Source organism: Octodon degus, unplaced genomic scaffold (genome assembly GCF_000260255.1).
Source record: "Octodon degus isolate 3935 unplaced genomic scaffold, OctDeg1.0 scaffold00280, whole genome shotgun sequence".
Taxonomy (NCBI): Eukaryota; Metazoa; Chordata; class Mammalia; order Rodentia; family Octodontidae; genus Octodon; species Octodon degus.
In genome coordinates this window covers 670199-687965 of record NW_004524856.1, presented here as the reverse complement: position 1 = coordinate 687965, position 17767 = coordinate 670199, and the positions used below count along the sequence as shown (strand labels likewise).

General features: G+C 43.2%; 1 protein-coding gene across 1 annotated transcript in view; it reads right to left on the bottom strand.

Annotated features, from left to right (window-relative positions):
* Ercc6l (ERCC excision repair 6 like, spindle assembly checkpoint helicase) overlaps positions 1-17767 on the bottom strand; it is a 39897-nt gene continuing 22130 nt past the window's right edge. The window contains exon 2 of the mRNA XM_023707107.1: positions 1-3667. Coding sequence (XP_023562875.1) covers positions 88-3663 — 3576 coding nt within the window. The 5' untranslated portion in view covers positions 3664-3667 and the 3' untranslated portion in view covers positions 1-87. The remainder of the gene's footprint in view (positions 3668-17767) is intronic.

The window sequence follows — 17767 nt, the reverse complement described above, 5'->3', positions numbered from 1 at the left end:
CAAGAGGTTTGTAAGTTTCTGGTGGACTCTATCTCAAAAATATGAACAAAATCCTTGTAAAACCACAACGTATAGATTACAACATTTTTAAGTGTTGCTAAGTTGCTTGTACAAGCTCAAAGTCATAAGCATGACTTCAGGATCAGAACTTTTTATGTCAAGCGCCTTAACTAGGCATTTCAAGGCCTCCTGTATTTCTCCACATTCTTTCAGTTCTTTTCCTCGAGTTATGAGAGTCTCATAGTCATTTTCAGCCTCTGTTGTCTTATCCTGCGGAGAATCAACCATGGGGCCAGCAGACAAAGGGTCAGGCATGCCAGGAGAGGACTGTAGGCCAGAGCCTAGTGGCTCAGACACAGTTAGCTCAACAGACTTATTTTCTGAAGACAGCCTTTCTCCAGAAGCATCTTCTGTTTTCTCTGAGGCACTGTCACTGCTTTCTTCTGCTCCTTCCTCCAGATCACCTTTAGAACCCTCTGCTTCACTGCCATCAAGTCTCTCCTCCATATCTTCCACATGGTCTAAAACCACATTAATCAGAGACCTTCTAGAAGCTAGAGATCTCCTAGGTTTTATGGACTGATTTACACTAGCAGGTATTTTAGGTGAAAAGAATCTTCCAGGTAAATTGTCATCTTTGGGAGTAGAAGCATCAAATTGTTTCTCTGATGAGAACTGAAAGAGAGATGTATTGAATGGACTTGCATGTAAAGGACCTTTAAAAGAAGCATCCTCATCTTCATCATCTGAAATAATCCTTCTAGCTTTGCTTCTGCTTTTAATACTAACTACCGCTTCCTCTGGGTCATTGTCTTTTTTAGAAAAATCCAAACTGAGACATGCTTCGCTGTGCACGGACTCTGCCCTAGAATTAGCTGTGGAGCCACACAAGCCATTTTCTTTTTTAACACACTCCAAAGACTGAGTGGAGAGATCTCGTGTATTGTCTGCATAGTCTTCCAAGCAAAGATTGAAGTCACATGCATATTGAGGTGAAGATGCTACAGGTTCCCCTTCTGACTTGGCTTCATTGGCTTGGGCACCCTGCAGTACACTATCGGCTGCTGCTGATTCATCAGCTATTTCAATAACAGATATATTTAATTTTACATTTTTATTTTCATCTGTTATGGAATTGCTGTGATATAAAATCTCATCATCCTGTGCATCTACACGTAATGCAAGATCAGCCCCTTGCTCAGGCTCTTCTTGTAATGACTTTTGCAGCGATTCGTTTTCAACTGCAAAGCTTTTTGTGGTTTCCAGTAATGAGGCAGCCCAAATTTCTTCTATACTCCCAAACTCCTTGGATAAAGTGGCTACAGAATCAGTATGAACTGTGCTTCCACACAAGTGCACGCTATCTTGTAGTGTGGTCCTATGCATATTTACACTGGGGCACTCCTGATCTTCAATATGTATACTTGCCACTTGAAAACTGACAGCTTCTTCCTGGGTAGGATTAGTTGTAAGAGATGAAAGCTGAGGTTGGGGTTTCTTCAATTCAGGGCATTTCTTTTTTGTTTGAGAATAAAACAGAGATGTTGTTGGCCAGACACCCTCATTTCCAGTTCTTTGTTTTTCCATTGTATTTTGAGACTCGAATTCAACAAGGAATTGAGCTTTCTGAACTCTTTGTTGAATATACTGAGATTCTTCTATCACATCAAGCTCTTCCTTAACAGACAGATCATGTGTGTATATCAAATCATGGTCTGAAATTCCAGCTATTCCCAGAGAGTATAGGTAAGTAATGTGTTCATCTAGGGTCTTATCAGATCTCCTCTGAGCAGCATGCAGAGACTGAAGCTGCAGCTGGGTGGCAGAGTTCTGGAAATCCTCAATAGTAAAGAGCTCTCTTAACTCTTGTTTATTGAAATAGCGGAATGGGTTCTTCTTATCACCAGTAGTTTGTCTGATTAATGAGCCCTTGAAAACCTGTCTTCTGTATATTTTTTCTTCTACAGTCCCACAAGTGATTAGCCTATAAACCACAACATTTTCTTTTTGTCCAATTCGGTAAACTCTATCCACAGCTTGAGCATCACTTGCAGGGTTCCAGCTAGGGTCAAAAATGACCACTCTAGTTGCTGCAGTTAATGTTAAGCCAACACCACCCACTTGAGTGGTAAGCAGAAAAACAGAGTAATCTTTATTGTGCTGGAATAAGTTAATCCTTTTTTCTCGCTCCAAAAGATGAGTAACTGTGCCATCAATTCGCAATGTCTTAAAATGCTTATTCCTTAGGAGGCGTTCAATGATGTTTAGAATTTGTCTTGATTGAGAGAATACCAGTGTTTGATGCCCTTCATCTCGCAGTCTCTTCAGCAGGTCCATTAAGAACATCATCTTTCCAGATTCTTTCATCAACAGATCATCAGTTACATGAGAAATGTCATCCATATCTGAGGAATGATCCTCATTTCCATCTTGAGCAGAGATCTTAGCAGTCCTTAACTGCAGCAAATGACAAGCACGTGTAGACAGCAGCCTAGGATGGTCGCACAGCTTCTTTAAGACTCCTAACTCAGCCAAAGGTGAGCGTGTCTCCAGTAACAACTCCTTGATGTGATCTAAAGACACAAATTTCCTGTATATTTCTTCTTGTAAAGGTACAAGACGTACCCAAATGATTAAATCATTTTTCCTAGAAAGAGAAGGCATTTCGCAGATGGCATCACCACCTGAATTCTCTTCAGTGGGTCTGACCTCCAGGATGCTTGACTTTTTCCTCTGTACTACTTCTTTAGTTCTCCTGAGAAAATAGGGTTTTATGATTTCCATTAAGTTTTCAGATATCTTAAGTCCCAAGGCTTTTTCCTCTGGAGTAGCATCCTTCTCTCTTGCTCTAACAATAGGATTTTCATACTCCATTTTAAAAGTTCTTAATGTTCCTAGCAGGGATCCCTGGCAAGCAAAATCAAATAGGGACCATAGTTCTTGTAAATTATTCTGGATTGGGGTCCCTGTGAGGAGGAGGCGATTATGTGCAGGGACAGCACGTGCACACAGTGCAGACTTAGTAGACGAACTCTTGATCTTATGAGCTTCATCAAGGATGACATAGTCCCACACAAATGCTTCGCCATTAAAGCTGGAAAGCTGCTGCCAATTGTTGATTAGCATTTGGTATGTAGTGATTACAACACCTTTCCTTTGCTGAACCCGGTAGAGGTTTCTAGTACGTTCGTTCTTGCTAGGACCGTGAAAGGTTTTGACTCTCATTCCTGGGGTCCACTTGGCAAATTCTTTTATCCACATGCTGATGAGATTGGTAGGCATTATTAACAGCACATGATTCACAAGTGAAGAATCAAACATACCAGAAAGGAAAGCAATGATCTGAATAGTCTTCCCCAATCCCATGTCATCTGCCAAGATACCTCCTTTTTTTCTATCTCGGTATAGACTATAGAGGAAAGCCACACCTTCCTTCTGGTGCTCGAACAGTTGGTTATGTAATTCTCGATAAATCAGCAGACCAGAGTTGCACACATCTGTGAATTCATCATCGTCTTCATGTTTCAACTCCTCCAAAGCTTCCTGCAGTTTCTGGATTCTACTCATCAGCTTTTCAGTGGGAAAAATGTCCTTTGCCAAATTGAAAAGCTTAAGTGCTTCCTCCAGATATCCATTCTTAGTTGCTTCTTTAGCTTCTTTCATGTATCTACAAAAAAGGTTAAAAAAAATTAACACACAACATCAAAAGGTAATACATTTAACACTAAGAAAGCTTTAGAATCCAGTAAACTGTAGCTGGACTTTTAACATCCAAAGAAAGCCATAATATGTAAAGAATTCTCCAAACTTAATAGAAAAACCATACAATGTAGTTAGGAGATAGGGAAGAGACATGCACACAAGAAGGGCTGACCAAATAGCTCAACAGATTAAAGCACCTGCAAGCAGGTGCAGGGCCGGGGGTTTGATCCTGGGCCTGCAGTGCCAGCCCCACCCCCGGGGCACACTGAGATGGCAATTGAGACTGGGCGTGGTGGCACATGCCTGTAATCCCAGCTCTTGGGAGGCTGTAAACAGACATCACTATGAGTCTGATTTAGTAGTGAGACCCTGAACACCCTGTACACCCTTCCCTAAAATACAAAATATAATAATAAGACATGCTCAGAAATTTCACTCAAGAGAAAATATAGATGGTATATAAGTACATGAAAAAATCACCAACATCACTCAGCCATTAAGGAAGTGTCAAGGGCCGAGGAGATAGCTTAGTAGAATAAGCACTTACCTGGCAAGCACAGGTTCCTGAGTTCAATCCCCGGTACCACAGAAAAAAGAAAAAAGGAAGTGTCAAATTAAACCACAATGAGCTGGGCATGGTGACACACAGGTCGGAGGATCACTGTGAGTTCAAGGCCAGCTTGGGTTACATAGTGAGACTTTGTCTTTAAAACCAGTGACAGGGCCAGGGAGATGGCTCAGTAGAATAAGCGCTTGCCTGGCAAGGGCAAGGGCCTGAGTTCAATCCCTGGTCTGCAAAAAAAAAAAAAAAAAAAACCAGTGACAGTTTAGGGTGTGGTTCAGTAGTAAAGCACTTGCCTAGCATGTGTAAGACCCTTGGTTCCATCCACAGGACTGAAAAAGAATGAAAAGGAGGAAAAGCAGCAGTGACAGCAGCAGAAGCTTCCATCACGTAGACAAGCAAATAGTCAGGTACAGTGGCACAGGCTGCTAATACTAGCAATATAAAAGGTTGAGGAGGAGCTCTTGAGTTTGAGGGCGACCTGGGCTACATAGTGACTTTAAAGATAGTCTGGGACTATGTAGGAAGACCCTGGCTCAAAAAATAAAACAGGGGCCGGGGAGATGGCTCAGTAGAATAAGTGCTTGCCTGGCAAGCACAAGGACCTGAGTTCAATCCCCGGTTCCACCCAAAAAAAAAAAAAAAGGAAAACAAAATTGTTGCTAAACTGCCCAAGCTAGGCCTGAACTTTCCATCCTACTGCTTTAACCTCCCAAGTACTGGCTGGGACTACAGGTATACACCACCAAGGCTGGTTAGAAGAGGGGTTTACAAATAGGCAAGGTGAATTTAATCCACAAAGTAACAGATCAGAGCTGGAGATACCATTACAAACCAATGCTTAGCTTAATATAGATACAGATTATACATGTATTTATAAACACTTATATATGCATGAATTAGCATGGACACCTGTTTCCTTGCTGTCATCTGAATGGATCTAAATGCAATGATGCCCCAGTAGCCAGAGAAATCTCAGCACCCAGATTTTGGCTTCTCATATCATTCTCCAATAAAAGGATCCAGGGCTCGTTGGGAAAAAGGCTGATTCTAGGACAGTGGCAGGAAACACCATGTAAGATAAGCCTACAGTATCTTATAATGCAAGGAAAGGAAATACTAAAAAGAAATACTAAATTTATAATGATGGGTATAGTTACAGGCACATGGGAGCAAATTAAATGAACTTCCACTGCTTAAAATCTAGACCTATTTCAGCAATAAGTGGTACTAAAAGTAAGTCAAAAGTATAAAAATATTCATGAGCCCATAATAATACAGTAAATACATAGGTTTATAGAACTACTCTGCCCGGGCCAGGGAGATGGCTCAGTAGAATAAGCGCTTCCCTGGCAAACCCATGGGCCTGAGTTCAATCCCCGGTTCTGCCAAAAAAAAAAAGAACTACTCCACCTCACAAAGGTGAGGCATATATTGCTGAGTGTGGTGGAATACCCAGCACTTAGGAAGCTGAGGCAGGTGGATTGTTGTGAATTGAAGGCCAGCATGGGCTACATTGCGAAACCGTGTCTCAAAGAACAAACAGTTGAGCACATATGTGCTATTTTGTACATGTGGGCTGCACACAGTGACATCCTAACAAAGAGTACAGTGTGGAAAGGTTCAGTTGTGAGGAAAAGGAACTTGACAGTGAAGAAACCTGGCAAACAGTACCTCAGCCAGCTGACGCAGGTCAACATTAACAGTGGTTAAGTCACAATGATAGCACATGGCCTTATGTTATGGCCTGTGTCTAAATGTCCCCCTAAAGCCCCATGTGGTCAGAGGTGGGGCATTTTCAGAGGTTGCTGGATCTAGAGTATGTGATGCTAGAACTGACTCATGGTACAATGCTAGGATCAAGGGCACTAGGCTTAAAGATGTAAGTGCCACTTGCCCTAAGTAGGCTGCAGAAAATATAAGGAGTAGAAAGAGCTGTGGTCATCCCTTGTTGCTTCTGCCCACCACAAACTACTTCTCCTCCGTGATGCCACCTGGCCTTACAGCCAGCCAATTAGGGACTGAAACCTCTACAAACTATGAGCTAGATAAACCTTTACCCCTTTAACTTTGGGCATTGTGTATTTCATCTTTGCAATGAGACAAGTACTCTCCAAAACCAAAATCTCAGTCTAATCATGAGAAAGCCATCTGTCAAATCTCAGTTGAGGAACATTCTATAAAATATGTGACTAGCCCTCTTCATAACCATTAAGGTCATCAAAAACAAGGAAAAGTCTAAGAAACTATCACAAGCAAAAACAGGTTAGATGAAGAACTACAACATGGTATGCTACATGGGATGCTGCAATAGAAAAGAGTTGTTAGATAAAAACTAAAGAAATCTGAATAAAGCATGGCTCTAAGTTAATGGTAATATATCGGTCCTGATTCATTAATTGTAATTAATGTACCATGCTAAGGGGAGATGCTAACAATAGCGGAAACTGGGAACTGTACTGTTTTTGCAATTCTTTGTACATCTAAAAATATTCCAAAATAGGAGCCAGGGATTTAGCTCAGTAGCACAGCACCTGTCTGGCAAGTATGAGGTCCTGAATTAGATTCCCGGTACCCCACAAAAAGTCCCCAAATAAAAAATGTATTAGTAAAGGAAAAATTTATCTACAGACCTGCCTGCGTATGTATGTAGCTATGACCTTCTTGCAAAGAAGGACAGGGATCAGGTCTTCCAAGCAACACCTGCCAAAAGGCAACTGAATGCGCAGATGACCAGAGCAAAAACAAGATCCTGCTGGCTCCAAAACTCTGCCTTCTGCCGGCAGGGCAGCTGCCTCCCTCCCTGCCCTTTCTGGCAGCCTTTAGAACGAAGCCACAGTCTCTCCTACTGACTGTGGAGGGTGCTGGGCTCCTCTGCCTAAGTGCCAGACCTGGAACCCCAGTCTTTATTCTCCCACTCCTGCTTAGCATGGTTCCACCACCCAGAGTGCTTCATCTAGCAAACTGCTTCCTTGACCTATGCTCCAGAGGCTCCAAGGAGAAAGTGTGCCACTCGTTACTGTTGGACTACAGGATTTCCATGTTTCCGAACTGGCCCTTGCGACTCAGCATCCTGAGCCCCTGTGAAGCGTGGGTTTTGAACTCTTCCCTAAAGATGAAAATCCTGTCCCTGAGCCCTAGCTCTGGGTCAGAGTCTCTACTTGTCATATACCAACCTTTTAAATGGCAAGTCTGCCTAGACTTCTTACCATCAGCCTGATTCCTTTGCTGGGTTCTATCTACCATCTGGAACTCTCAATCTTCTGCCCGAAGCACAAATTGGAAGGCAGAGCATCCCCTGGACACCAGTGTTTTCTGGCTGGGCCAAACTCCTGCAGTCGGCTAAGCTGCCTTCCCAGTGTTCGGACCACCCTAATTAGAAGGTCTAAGACTGCAAGTCAGTTCTCCTACTCTATTTGTTCTCCTCAGTGCACCTACCTAGGATGGTAGGTATTCTTTCTCTATAATAGAAACGGAGGGGCTGGTGAGATGGCTCAGTGGTCTAAAGCACCTACTTGGAACAAGCTTGGCAAAGCACAGGGACCGCGGTTCAATCCCCCAGCACCACATGCCAGCCAGACCCGCCCCCTGGTGGGCTGAGCTGGCCACACACACACACACACACACTCACACACAATAAATAAATAAATGTTTTAAAAAAAAAGAAACGAAGGGGGATAAAATTAGTTTTTTACAACACTACTATGGATGGTGGGCTATTTGCTTTTTTTTTTTTTTTTTTTGGCGGAACCAGGGATTGAACTCAGGCCCTTGTGCTTGCCAGGGAAGCGCTTATTCCACTGAGCCGTCTCCCCAGCCCCTCTATTTGCTTTTTATAATGCAGTTCCCCTCTAATTACTTCCATTTTCTTTTTTTTTTTTTTAAATATTTATTTATTTATTTGTGTGTGTGTGTGGCCAGCTCAGCCCACCAGGGGGCGGGGCTGGCTGGCATGTGGTGCTGGGGGATTGAACCGCGGTCCCTGTGCTTTGCTTAGCTTAGCTTGTTCTAAGTAGGTGCTTTAGACCACTGAGCCATCTCACCAGCCCTAATTACTTCCATTTTCCAGATCCTGGAAGAAAACTATGTCTTTTTTTTTTTTACTATTAATGTCATATATTCACCCCTAACACATAGGATCCCTGAAGTGATCTGAAGAACTTACTGGGCTGAAATACTTTTTTCCAAAGTTGCTTCCCAGTTCTGGATGTGACAGGGCCTGCTTGGGAGCTAAGACACTGAGGGAGGAGTAACTGGTTCAAGGGAAAGAACCACACTTCTCAAACAGAACAAGGAGAGAAACACTGGCAGACTATGGGGTAGGGGAAGATGTCAGTTTTTTAATTCTGTGGCAAACATCTTCGTATTTTAAAGATTGTACTGCAAATTCCTTGCCTAGAACATAGTTTCTCCATTAAGGATTGTTTTTATATATCCTTGCCACCTTGATCCACCAGTGGTACATGGATAACTGTTCTTTTGGGCATCTTGTACCACTAGTTGTACAAACAGGTCTAATCTCTTTTTTTTGTTTTGTTTTTTTGGCGGAACCGGGGATTGAACTCAGATCCTTGCGTTTGCCAGTCAAGCGCTTATCCTACTGAGCCATCTCCCCAGCCAGGTCTAATCTCTTGAGGCAGAAGCATTGCCGAAAGTTCGATGCCAGCCTGGGCTACAGAGTAAGTGCAAGGTCAGCCTGTCTCAAAAAAAAAAGTGTTACAACAATCAACAAATTTATTTCATTAAACTAATTTCTACTCATGAATAATTAATAATTCTCCAAATTTAATATGGAAATACCCCCATGCTGTTGTATATAATTAATATGCATTTACAACTGCTGTACCACAAATCAACTACCTTACAATGTTTTATACCATTTTAGTGTTTTCCATAGGGAACTGCAATACAGCATGATGTTACAGAAAACAGGGTAACAGGGGCCAGGGAGATGGCTCAGTAGAATAAGCGCTTGCTTGGTAAACACAAGGCCCTGAGTTCAATCCCTGGTTCCGCAAAAAAAAAAAAAAAAAAAGAAAAGAAAGAAAAAGAAAAAGAAAAAGAAAACAGGGTAACAGAAATCTTCAGGCAACACAAAGAACCAAGTGGGCACCTGAAGAGGTGGAGAAAGCCAGGTCCTTCACTGGCTAGCCAGGCTCAGAGGAGCTCAGACCCCAAAATCTTAGTGCCAGGGACAGTGTTACAGGAAGTTTTATACATTTTAAGGCAGGAAAAGGATGAGCTAAACAAAGACAGTTACTTAAAGGTGACAGGTTTACAACTGTGACCATCTGGTCAGCCTCAGTCAGCTAGGAAGTCAAACTAGGGGCAAGGGCGGAGGAGAAGGCACAGAAGTCTCCTATGGGAAGGGAAAGGAGGGAGGAGGTGACAAGAGTTCTGAAATCCCTGCGCTATCACAGCAATGTGGAGCCCCCTTTGGGAGAAAGGAAGGAGGAATGTGCTGTGATCCCCGAGGCAGAGGACCCTGGAACTCAGTCCGCATGACATCTCCTTTGCTAAACCAAGGCCTTTTTTTACATTATTGTAATCAAGATCCCTTGAGAAGCAGCACAAGCTGCCTGACAGAACAGTCATGCATGTACCACCAGTGATTCAAGCCGGTGGGAATGACTGAGTTCAAATCCAAGCCACCCAACACTGAAACATGGAAATTATGGCCCCGTTGTGAATGTGTTAAAGGACATAAAAACATTGTTCACAAACAGTTCTTGGAGGAAGGGAACCCAATGATCAAACTTGGGCTACAAGTCCTATGCTCTGCAAAGCACGCTTTCATTAATCTTTACTGCTTGGGTACTAACCCCACCTAGAGGTCTTAGACACAAGGTGCCTAGCCCAGGCGACCATTTAAAATAATCTCTGCTTTCAGGCAGGAGGAGTACAGCTCACGAGTAGAGGAGGCTTGCCTAACACGCAGCTGGTACTGTGTTCAACGCCCAGCAACCACATACACAAGCATGCAAGCATTTCCTCTCTCTGTGTCTTTCTCTTTCTGCTCTAGAGCTCTTTCTGTTGCCCAGACACAAACATCGTCCTCAACCACAGCCATCCAGCCTCTCAACAATCCCATCCTACCCACCACCCTTTCAAGCTGGCACCAAAAATCTTTCGTTTTCAGAGGAACTTCCAACCTCAAATGATAAGCTTTTCTACCTGGAGAAGCCAGTAAGCTCTACTACAGCATACCTAAGCCCCAAAGAGCTAAGTCTGGCTAAAGATGCAATGTTTACAAATCAGCAGGTGAAAGACATTAACAAGATCTAGCAGAGCTCATTAGAGCAAATAAAGAGACTCGCATTCCATATGATGTTCTTCTAGAATGTGAGGGGGTAGAAACTTTGGTTGCAAAGATCCTGACCCAATGAAACTTTATCACATGCAATACAGGCGAACTGCTTTGTTTTCTAACCTGGCCACCAGACACTGGGCCTCTATGGGGCTGGAGGGGCCTGCCCCCACTAGTCTTAGTAGTGAGGGTGGGATTATCGCTGTCCTTCCCACAGAACTCAGTTCCTCTATCCTGATCCAGCTCCCTTATCCTAACATATATCTGTGTCCAGCCTCCTGTAAAGGTACATTTGGGTACATTGGACACAACTGATACATCTTTTGATTCTCAATAAAAATAAAAATTAAGGGCCAGCTAGATAGCTCAGCGGACTAAACTGCCTGCTTTGGCAGAGTGTAGCAGCCGGGATTTGATCAGCATCCCCGGTATGCTGTGCCAGCCCCACACCCAGGGCACTGAGATAGCTGCTGAGACTGGGCATGGCAGCACATGCCTGTAAGCCCATCACTTGGGAGGCTGAAAACAGAAGGATCACTACTGTAATGGGTCAACTCACATTTTAGATTATAAATATAAATCTTGTGTTTTCTGTTGTTTAAAAATGTATACTCACCACTGTTCTAAGTTGTTTAGTAAATAGTGGACCTCAAAAGGAAACTAAATGGGATTTAACTTCTTATAACCCTGGGCTATGCAAGATTGCCTGCAGGTACTTACTCCAGGTGCAAGATAACCAGAAACTAAAACAAAGCCCCAGGAAATTTAGTTTGGGTAGTGGTCACAATGACTCTGAAAGCATTGTTTTGTGTCAATGAATTTGTTTACCAAACAAATGTGGTTTCATGTTTTAAAAGCCCCCGGCTTCCTGGGCTAGCTGCCTATTGGTCCTCTCCTGCGTGGGGGGGGCGGGGGCTGAACTCAATAATAAATGGCTTTCCAAATTCCAATCTGGCTGATCTGGTTCCTATTCTGATTGACCCATAACAACTACAAGTCCAATCTGGGTAGCGGGGACCTGTAGACCCTGTAGACCTTGTACTAAATACATTAAAAAAAAAAAAAAAAAAAAAAAAACCTTCCTCTATCTGAAAGAACCTTCCCCTATCCAAAATAAACATTTTTTTAAAAATACTGCTTTATGCCTAAGCATGGTGGCACACATATATAATCCCAATACTCAGGAGGCTGAGGCAGACAGGTTATTGCAAATCAAGGCCAGGCTGAAATATATGGTGAGACCCTGCCTCAAAAAAAAAAAAAAAAAAAGACAGATAAATGTATTCATTAGAGCCAAAAACTGTAAGAAAGCTGGAGAAAAAATCAAGTCCAAGCTGGATTAATAAATCTATGATTGGAAAAAACATCCATAATGAGCCAGAGATGGTGGCGTATGCCTCTACATCCAGTGCTTAGGAGGCTGATACAGGAGGATCATTGTGAGCTCAAGGCCAGCCTGGGCTACAAAGCGAGCTCAAGGGTAGTGTGAACTACATAGTGAGACCCTGTCTCAAAAAGACAAAAAAAAACCAACAAACCATGGTGTTCTCATAAAAACATACAAAGGACTACTACTCAGTAATAAGAACCAATCACAGGGATGAAGATATGAATGAAATTTGTACACATATAAATCTTAAAGTTATGCTAAGCAAAAGAAGGCAGGCATAAAAGAATAGAAGTAATTAGTTTCACAAGCATGAAGTTCTAAAACAGGCAAAACAAATTTGTGGTGGAAAACATCACAACAGTGGGTGCCTATGGAGAGAAAAGTAGGAGATGCCTGGGCAGGGACATGAGGTATTTTCTGGGGTGGTAACAGCATTCTATACTTTGTTAGGGGCTTGGAGTACTCAGGTACAGGCATTTGTCTAAACTCCTCCAATGTATACGTAAGATTTGTGTTTCTTCTATGCAAACCAAAAAAAAAAAAAAAACCTTAAACACAGATACTATATTTCTTGATACACAACTGTTCAAACCAAGGTATGCTGTTTGGACTTACAATTCATCTTTTTTTATGCATTGTTCTGTACATCTTGTTTATAGAGCCTCAGTGTCTTCTTTTTGTACACTACACTTGTTTTTTTTGGGTTTTTTTTTTTTTTTTTTTTTTTTTTTTGTTAGTTTTTTGTGTTTTTGTGACAGGATCGCACTTTTTGCAGAACCGGGGATTGAACTCAGGCCCTTGCGCTTGCCAAGGAAGTACTTATTCCACAGAGCCATCTCCCCGGCCCCTAAAACATTATGGCTTTGCTTTGCTAGCTGGGTTTTTTTTTTTTTTTTTTTCAGCACCGGGGATTGAACTCAGACCCTTGCGCTTGCCAGGGAAGCACTTATTCCACTGAGCCATCTCCCTGGCCCCACTACACTTGTTTTTACAGTACTGTAATTTTTGCTGATTGTACTAGACAGCACTATAGTTTTACATTCTGTTATGCATGTAAGTTATGCAAATAAAAGCAAAGTCATCAGGCTGTAATTTCCCTCAACCATTTCTTTTTTTCTGGATATTATAATGTACATACTATATAGAGTTTCCCATTTAGCAACTAATTCATTTAGCAACCCGGTATCAGGATCATATCTGATCATTAAATGGAGTGTCTAAGGGGCCGGGGAGATGGCTCAGTAGATTAAACGCTTCCCTGGCAAGCGCAAGGGCCTGAGTTCAATCCCTGGTTCCGCCAAAAAGTAAATAAATAAAATGGAGTGTCTATATTGAAATCTAATTAATAATTTTCCTGATGTCTGATTTACTTTGCAGTGTATTCCCCCAAAATCTGGTGAACTGACACAGATACGTGTTAAGAACAGATATGGCTCGTGGAAGGCTGGGGATGGTGGCACATGTCTCTGTAATCCCAGCATTTGGGAGGCTGAGACAAGAAGGTCAGTAATTTGAGGGAAGCCTGGGCTACACAGCTAGATCTTATTTTAAAACACCAAAAACAAAATCAAAAAATGAAAAGAATGGGTATGTGCAGACTGAGCACTTGCCTAGCATGTATGAGGCCTTGGATTCAATCCCTAGCACCAGAAGAAATAGCTATGTGATAGAACTAGTAGGGCCAGGCAAATAGCTCAGCGGATTAAAGGACCCAGGGTTCAATCCCTGGGCCTGCTGTACCCGCCGCACCCCCCGGGGCACACTGAGAAGACAACTGAGACTGGGCGTGGTGGTGCAGGCTGTAAACAGGTGGATCACTATGAGTCCAATCTAGTAGTGAGACCCTGAACACCCTTAGACCCTTCCCTAAAATACAAACATAAATAAATAAATAATAAATAAATAAATAAATAAATAAAACTAATATAGTAAAATGCTAGTAAGTACATCCAGGTGGTGGGTGAAAGAAACAAACAAAAAACTATGAAAGATTGCTTTGCCTATACATACAGACTGCTGCCTCTAGGTTTGAAGATACATAAAACTGGGCTTCTTACACACCTGCCTAAGGTGACTGTTCTCATAAAGGGCACAAACAATACCATATTGGCAAATCCACTGGAATGTTTTGGTCTTTTCTTGACCTTTCAGTCCTGTTTAAAACCACAGACCGGGGGCTAGTGAGATGGCTCAGTAGAATAAGCGCTTCCCTGGCAAGTGCAAGGGCCTGAGTTCAATCCCCGGTTCCGCCAAAAAATAAAAAAATAAAAAATAAAACCACAGACCACCACCTCCCTCCTGAAGTTTTCTTTTCCCCTTGGGCCCAGCAGCACAAACCAGTTTCCTAGATTTGTCCCTGCCTCCAACCAATCCTTCCCAGTCTGTTCCTATGTAAGTGCTGGTCCTTCTAAGGTTGTCAATGCCCTTCTGATTCTATGTATTTACTTTATATATTTGTCCACAGCAATGCATAGTAGGAGGTTCAAGAGGGCTCCCTAAGGACTGGGGAGATAGCTAAGGAGAATAAGCGTTTGCCTGACAAGTGCAAGGGCCAGAGTTCAATCCCCAGTTCTGCCCCCAAAAAATTATATGGGGGGGCCGGGGAGATGGCTCAGTGGAATAAGCACTTGCCTGGCAAGCGAAAGGACCCGAGTTCAATCCCTGGTTCTGAAAAAAAAAAAAAAAGTATATGGGGCTGGAACCTGTGAATGTACCCTTATTAGGAAGTAGAGTCTTTGCAGATGTAATTAAGATTGAGGTCATACAGGAGAAGGGCTTCTTCAACATAACTGGTATATTTATAAGAGGTAAATTGGAAACCCAGCATAGTAGGAAGCACCTGTAACCCCAGCACTTTGGGAAGCTGAAGCAGGAGTTCAAGGCCAGCCTAGCATACATAGCAAGACCCCCACCACATACACACACAAGAAGTAAACAATTTGGACATAGAGAGGAGCATGTCATATAAAGATGGATGCAGAGCTGGGCATGGTAGCATGTGCCTGTAACCCCAGCATTTGGGAGGCTGAGGCAGTAGGACTGCCACCACAAGCTAAAGGCCAGCCAGCCAGTCAGCCAGCCAATCAATCAAGGATGAAAACAGAATATGGAATGATGCATCTACAGTCCATACAGCTCCAAAGACTGTTGTTCCTTCCAAAACTAGGGCAGAGGCATGGAACAGTCTCTGCATAGCCGCCAATAAGAAACTAACCTGCTACCCTCTTCATTTTGAACTTCAGCCTCCATAACTGTGTAAGTTAACTATGTAGGAGTAAGTTCCTTAGGTTATTTAAAATTGTGGTAAAACACATAGAACACAAAATTCACCATCTTTAACCATTTTTTCGTGTATAGTGGTTGTACTGGTCAAATAACAACTCTCCCCTTTCGTCCCAGTCCCTGGTGGGTTGACTTTTTGCCTCTGCGTACTTCCTAGATCTTTTATATAGGTGGAATCATCACCTGTTCTTTCTTTCTTTCTTTCTTTCTTTCTTTTTTTCTTTCTTTTTTTTTTTTGGTGGTACCAGGGATTGAACTCAGGCCCTTGCACTTCCCAGGCAAGCGCTCATTCTACTGAGCTAGCTCCCCGGCCCCTACCTGATCTTTTATGCCTGGCAGTGGTTAACCAGATAACTGCAGGCTGGAAGATTAAGGGACTGCAGGTACTAAAGGTCTCTATCTACTCTAAAAGAGCTTACCATTTCTGGAGTTTTCAGTTCAGACAGACTTCCTCCAAAAGGCCAGTCAGCAGACTAACCACCAAATGTCCCCTTAAATACTAATAAACACTTTCTTCGCACCGAGAAGCACTGGCTGGTGTGCTCCATGAGGATCCCAAGGCGCATCTGCCATGCCAGAAAAGGAGAGAATTTTCATTGACATAATTGCTAATTAGCTGTTTTTTCCAGAGTAATTAGCCAGCAGGATCAGCTCCTCTCTGAAGCCACGCAGCTAGCGTGCAGGAAAATACTATCTTCCTGTTTACTCTGGCAGAAGGGTATGTGCCCAGTTTGACCAAAAACAGCACTAAATTTTTCAGGTCTATATCACAAAGCAAGGGTTCTAGAACCCTATCTGCTTTTATTCACTTTGAAACAAGCTTTGCTCTTCTAGGCAACTTATCTTTTCTCTGTGACAGGATACAAAGGATCCAAAGAGGTAGTCAAGAACCTTGGGGGGCCAGGATAGCTCAGCGACATGGTGCCTGTCGGGCAAGCTAAAGGTCCTGAATCCGACTCCCAGTACCAAAGGGGAAAAAAAAGAACTTTGGATTTCTTTCATACCATATAGTTCTTGTCTGTGGAATCTAAAGCCAATGACCCAAGTAATAAATACTACAGAGAGCCTTACACTGCTTCAACAGATCACTCTTGTTTTGTCTGTCTGTCTTTCTCTCTTTTTTTTATTTGCTTGCTTGCTTTATTTTCTTGAGATAGTCTCACTAGGTATTCCAGGCTAGACTTCAACTGATTGCAGTCCTCCTGCCTCAGCCTCCTGAATGCTGGGAAGGTGTCACCACGCTCGGCTCAAATGATTGCTCTTTTTTAAAAAAATTATTTATTTGTGTGTGGGGGGCCAGCTCAGCCCACCAGGGGGTGGGGCTGGCTGGCATGTGGTGCTGGGGGATTGAACCGCGGTCCCTGTGCTTTGCTAAACTTGTTCTAAGTAGGTGCTTTAGACCACTGAGCCATCTCACCAGTCCAAAACAATTTTTCTTTTTCTTTTTTTTGGCGGAACTGGGGATTGAACTCAGGCCCTTGCGCTTGTCAGGGAAGCGCTTAATCCACTGAACCATCCCCCCGGCCCCCATGATTGCTCTTATAGATGAAATAGAGCACATGCCTAGACAGCGTTCAACCCAAGACAAAACTCTGGGCAGGCTCCAATCCTCAGAGCCTCAGGCCCACTATTTCATGTCTTACACATTTTCCCAAATGTGTTACAATTCACAACAAAATTTTTAAAGACTGTTACTGCCTACCCTAGTAGTTCAAGGATAAGATCCATCACCAGAAGGGTGTGGATATAGCCAGGTATGGTGGTGCATGCCTAGAATCCCAGCACTCAAGAGGCTAAGGCAAGAGGATTGCAAGGAATTGGAGGCCAGACTGAGCTACGTAAGTGTATGAGTGAGTGAGTCCAAGGCCAGTCTGAATAACATAACAAGACCTTGTCTCAAAAAGCAAAACCAGGGCTGGTGAGATGGCTCAGTGGTCTAAAGCACCTACTTAGAACAAGCTTAACAAAAGCAAAGGGACCACGGTTCGATCCCCCAGCACCACATGCCAGCCAGCCCTGCCCCCTGGTGGGCTGAGCTGGCCACACACACACACACACACACACACACTCTAAATGTTAAAAAATGTTAAAATAAATAAATAATAATAATAAAAAAAGAAACTGCAAGGGGGGCTTGGTACGGTCAGCCGCCCCAGGTCTGGAGCTCAGTGCAGTGCTCCGTGCAAGTCCGCATCCGGAGGACACACGCAGCCCCTAGCGTGTGGATTGGTTGAGTCAACTTAGCTAAACTGCTGAATTTCTCACATTGACACAGTCAAGTGACCAAGCACCCCTGGTGCCTCCCAGTTGTCTTGCACTGGTGCCGGTGATCTGCCGCATCAGACATCGGACATCCAGACCTCCTAGGCTCCAACGCGATGCTCAGGAGGGAGGTGTAGCAGCTAGAGGCATGCTCCCTTGCCTTCCCTGGGCAGGTTTTCTAGCGATACCACCACCAAATCCAACTAAGCTTCCAGTTTTAAAAATATAAATAGCTGGGCTGGGGAGATGGCTCAGTAGAATA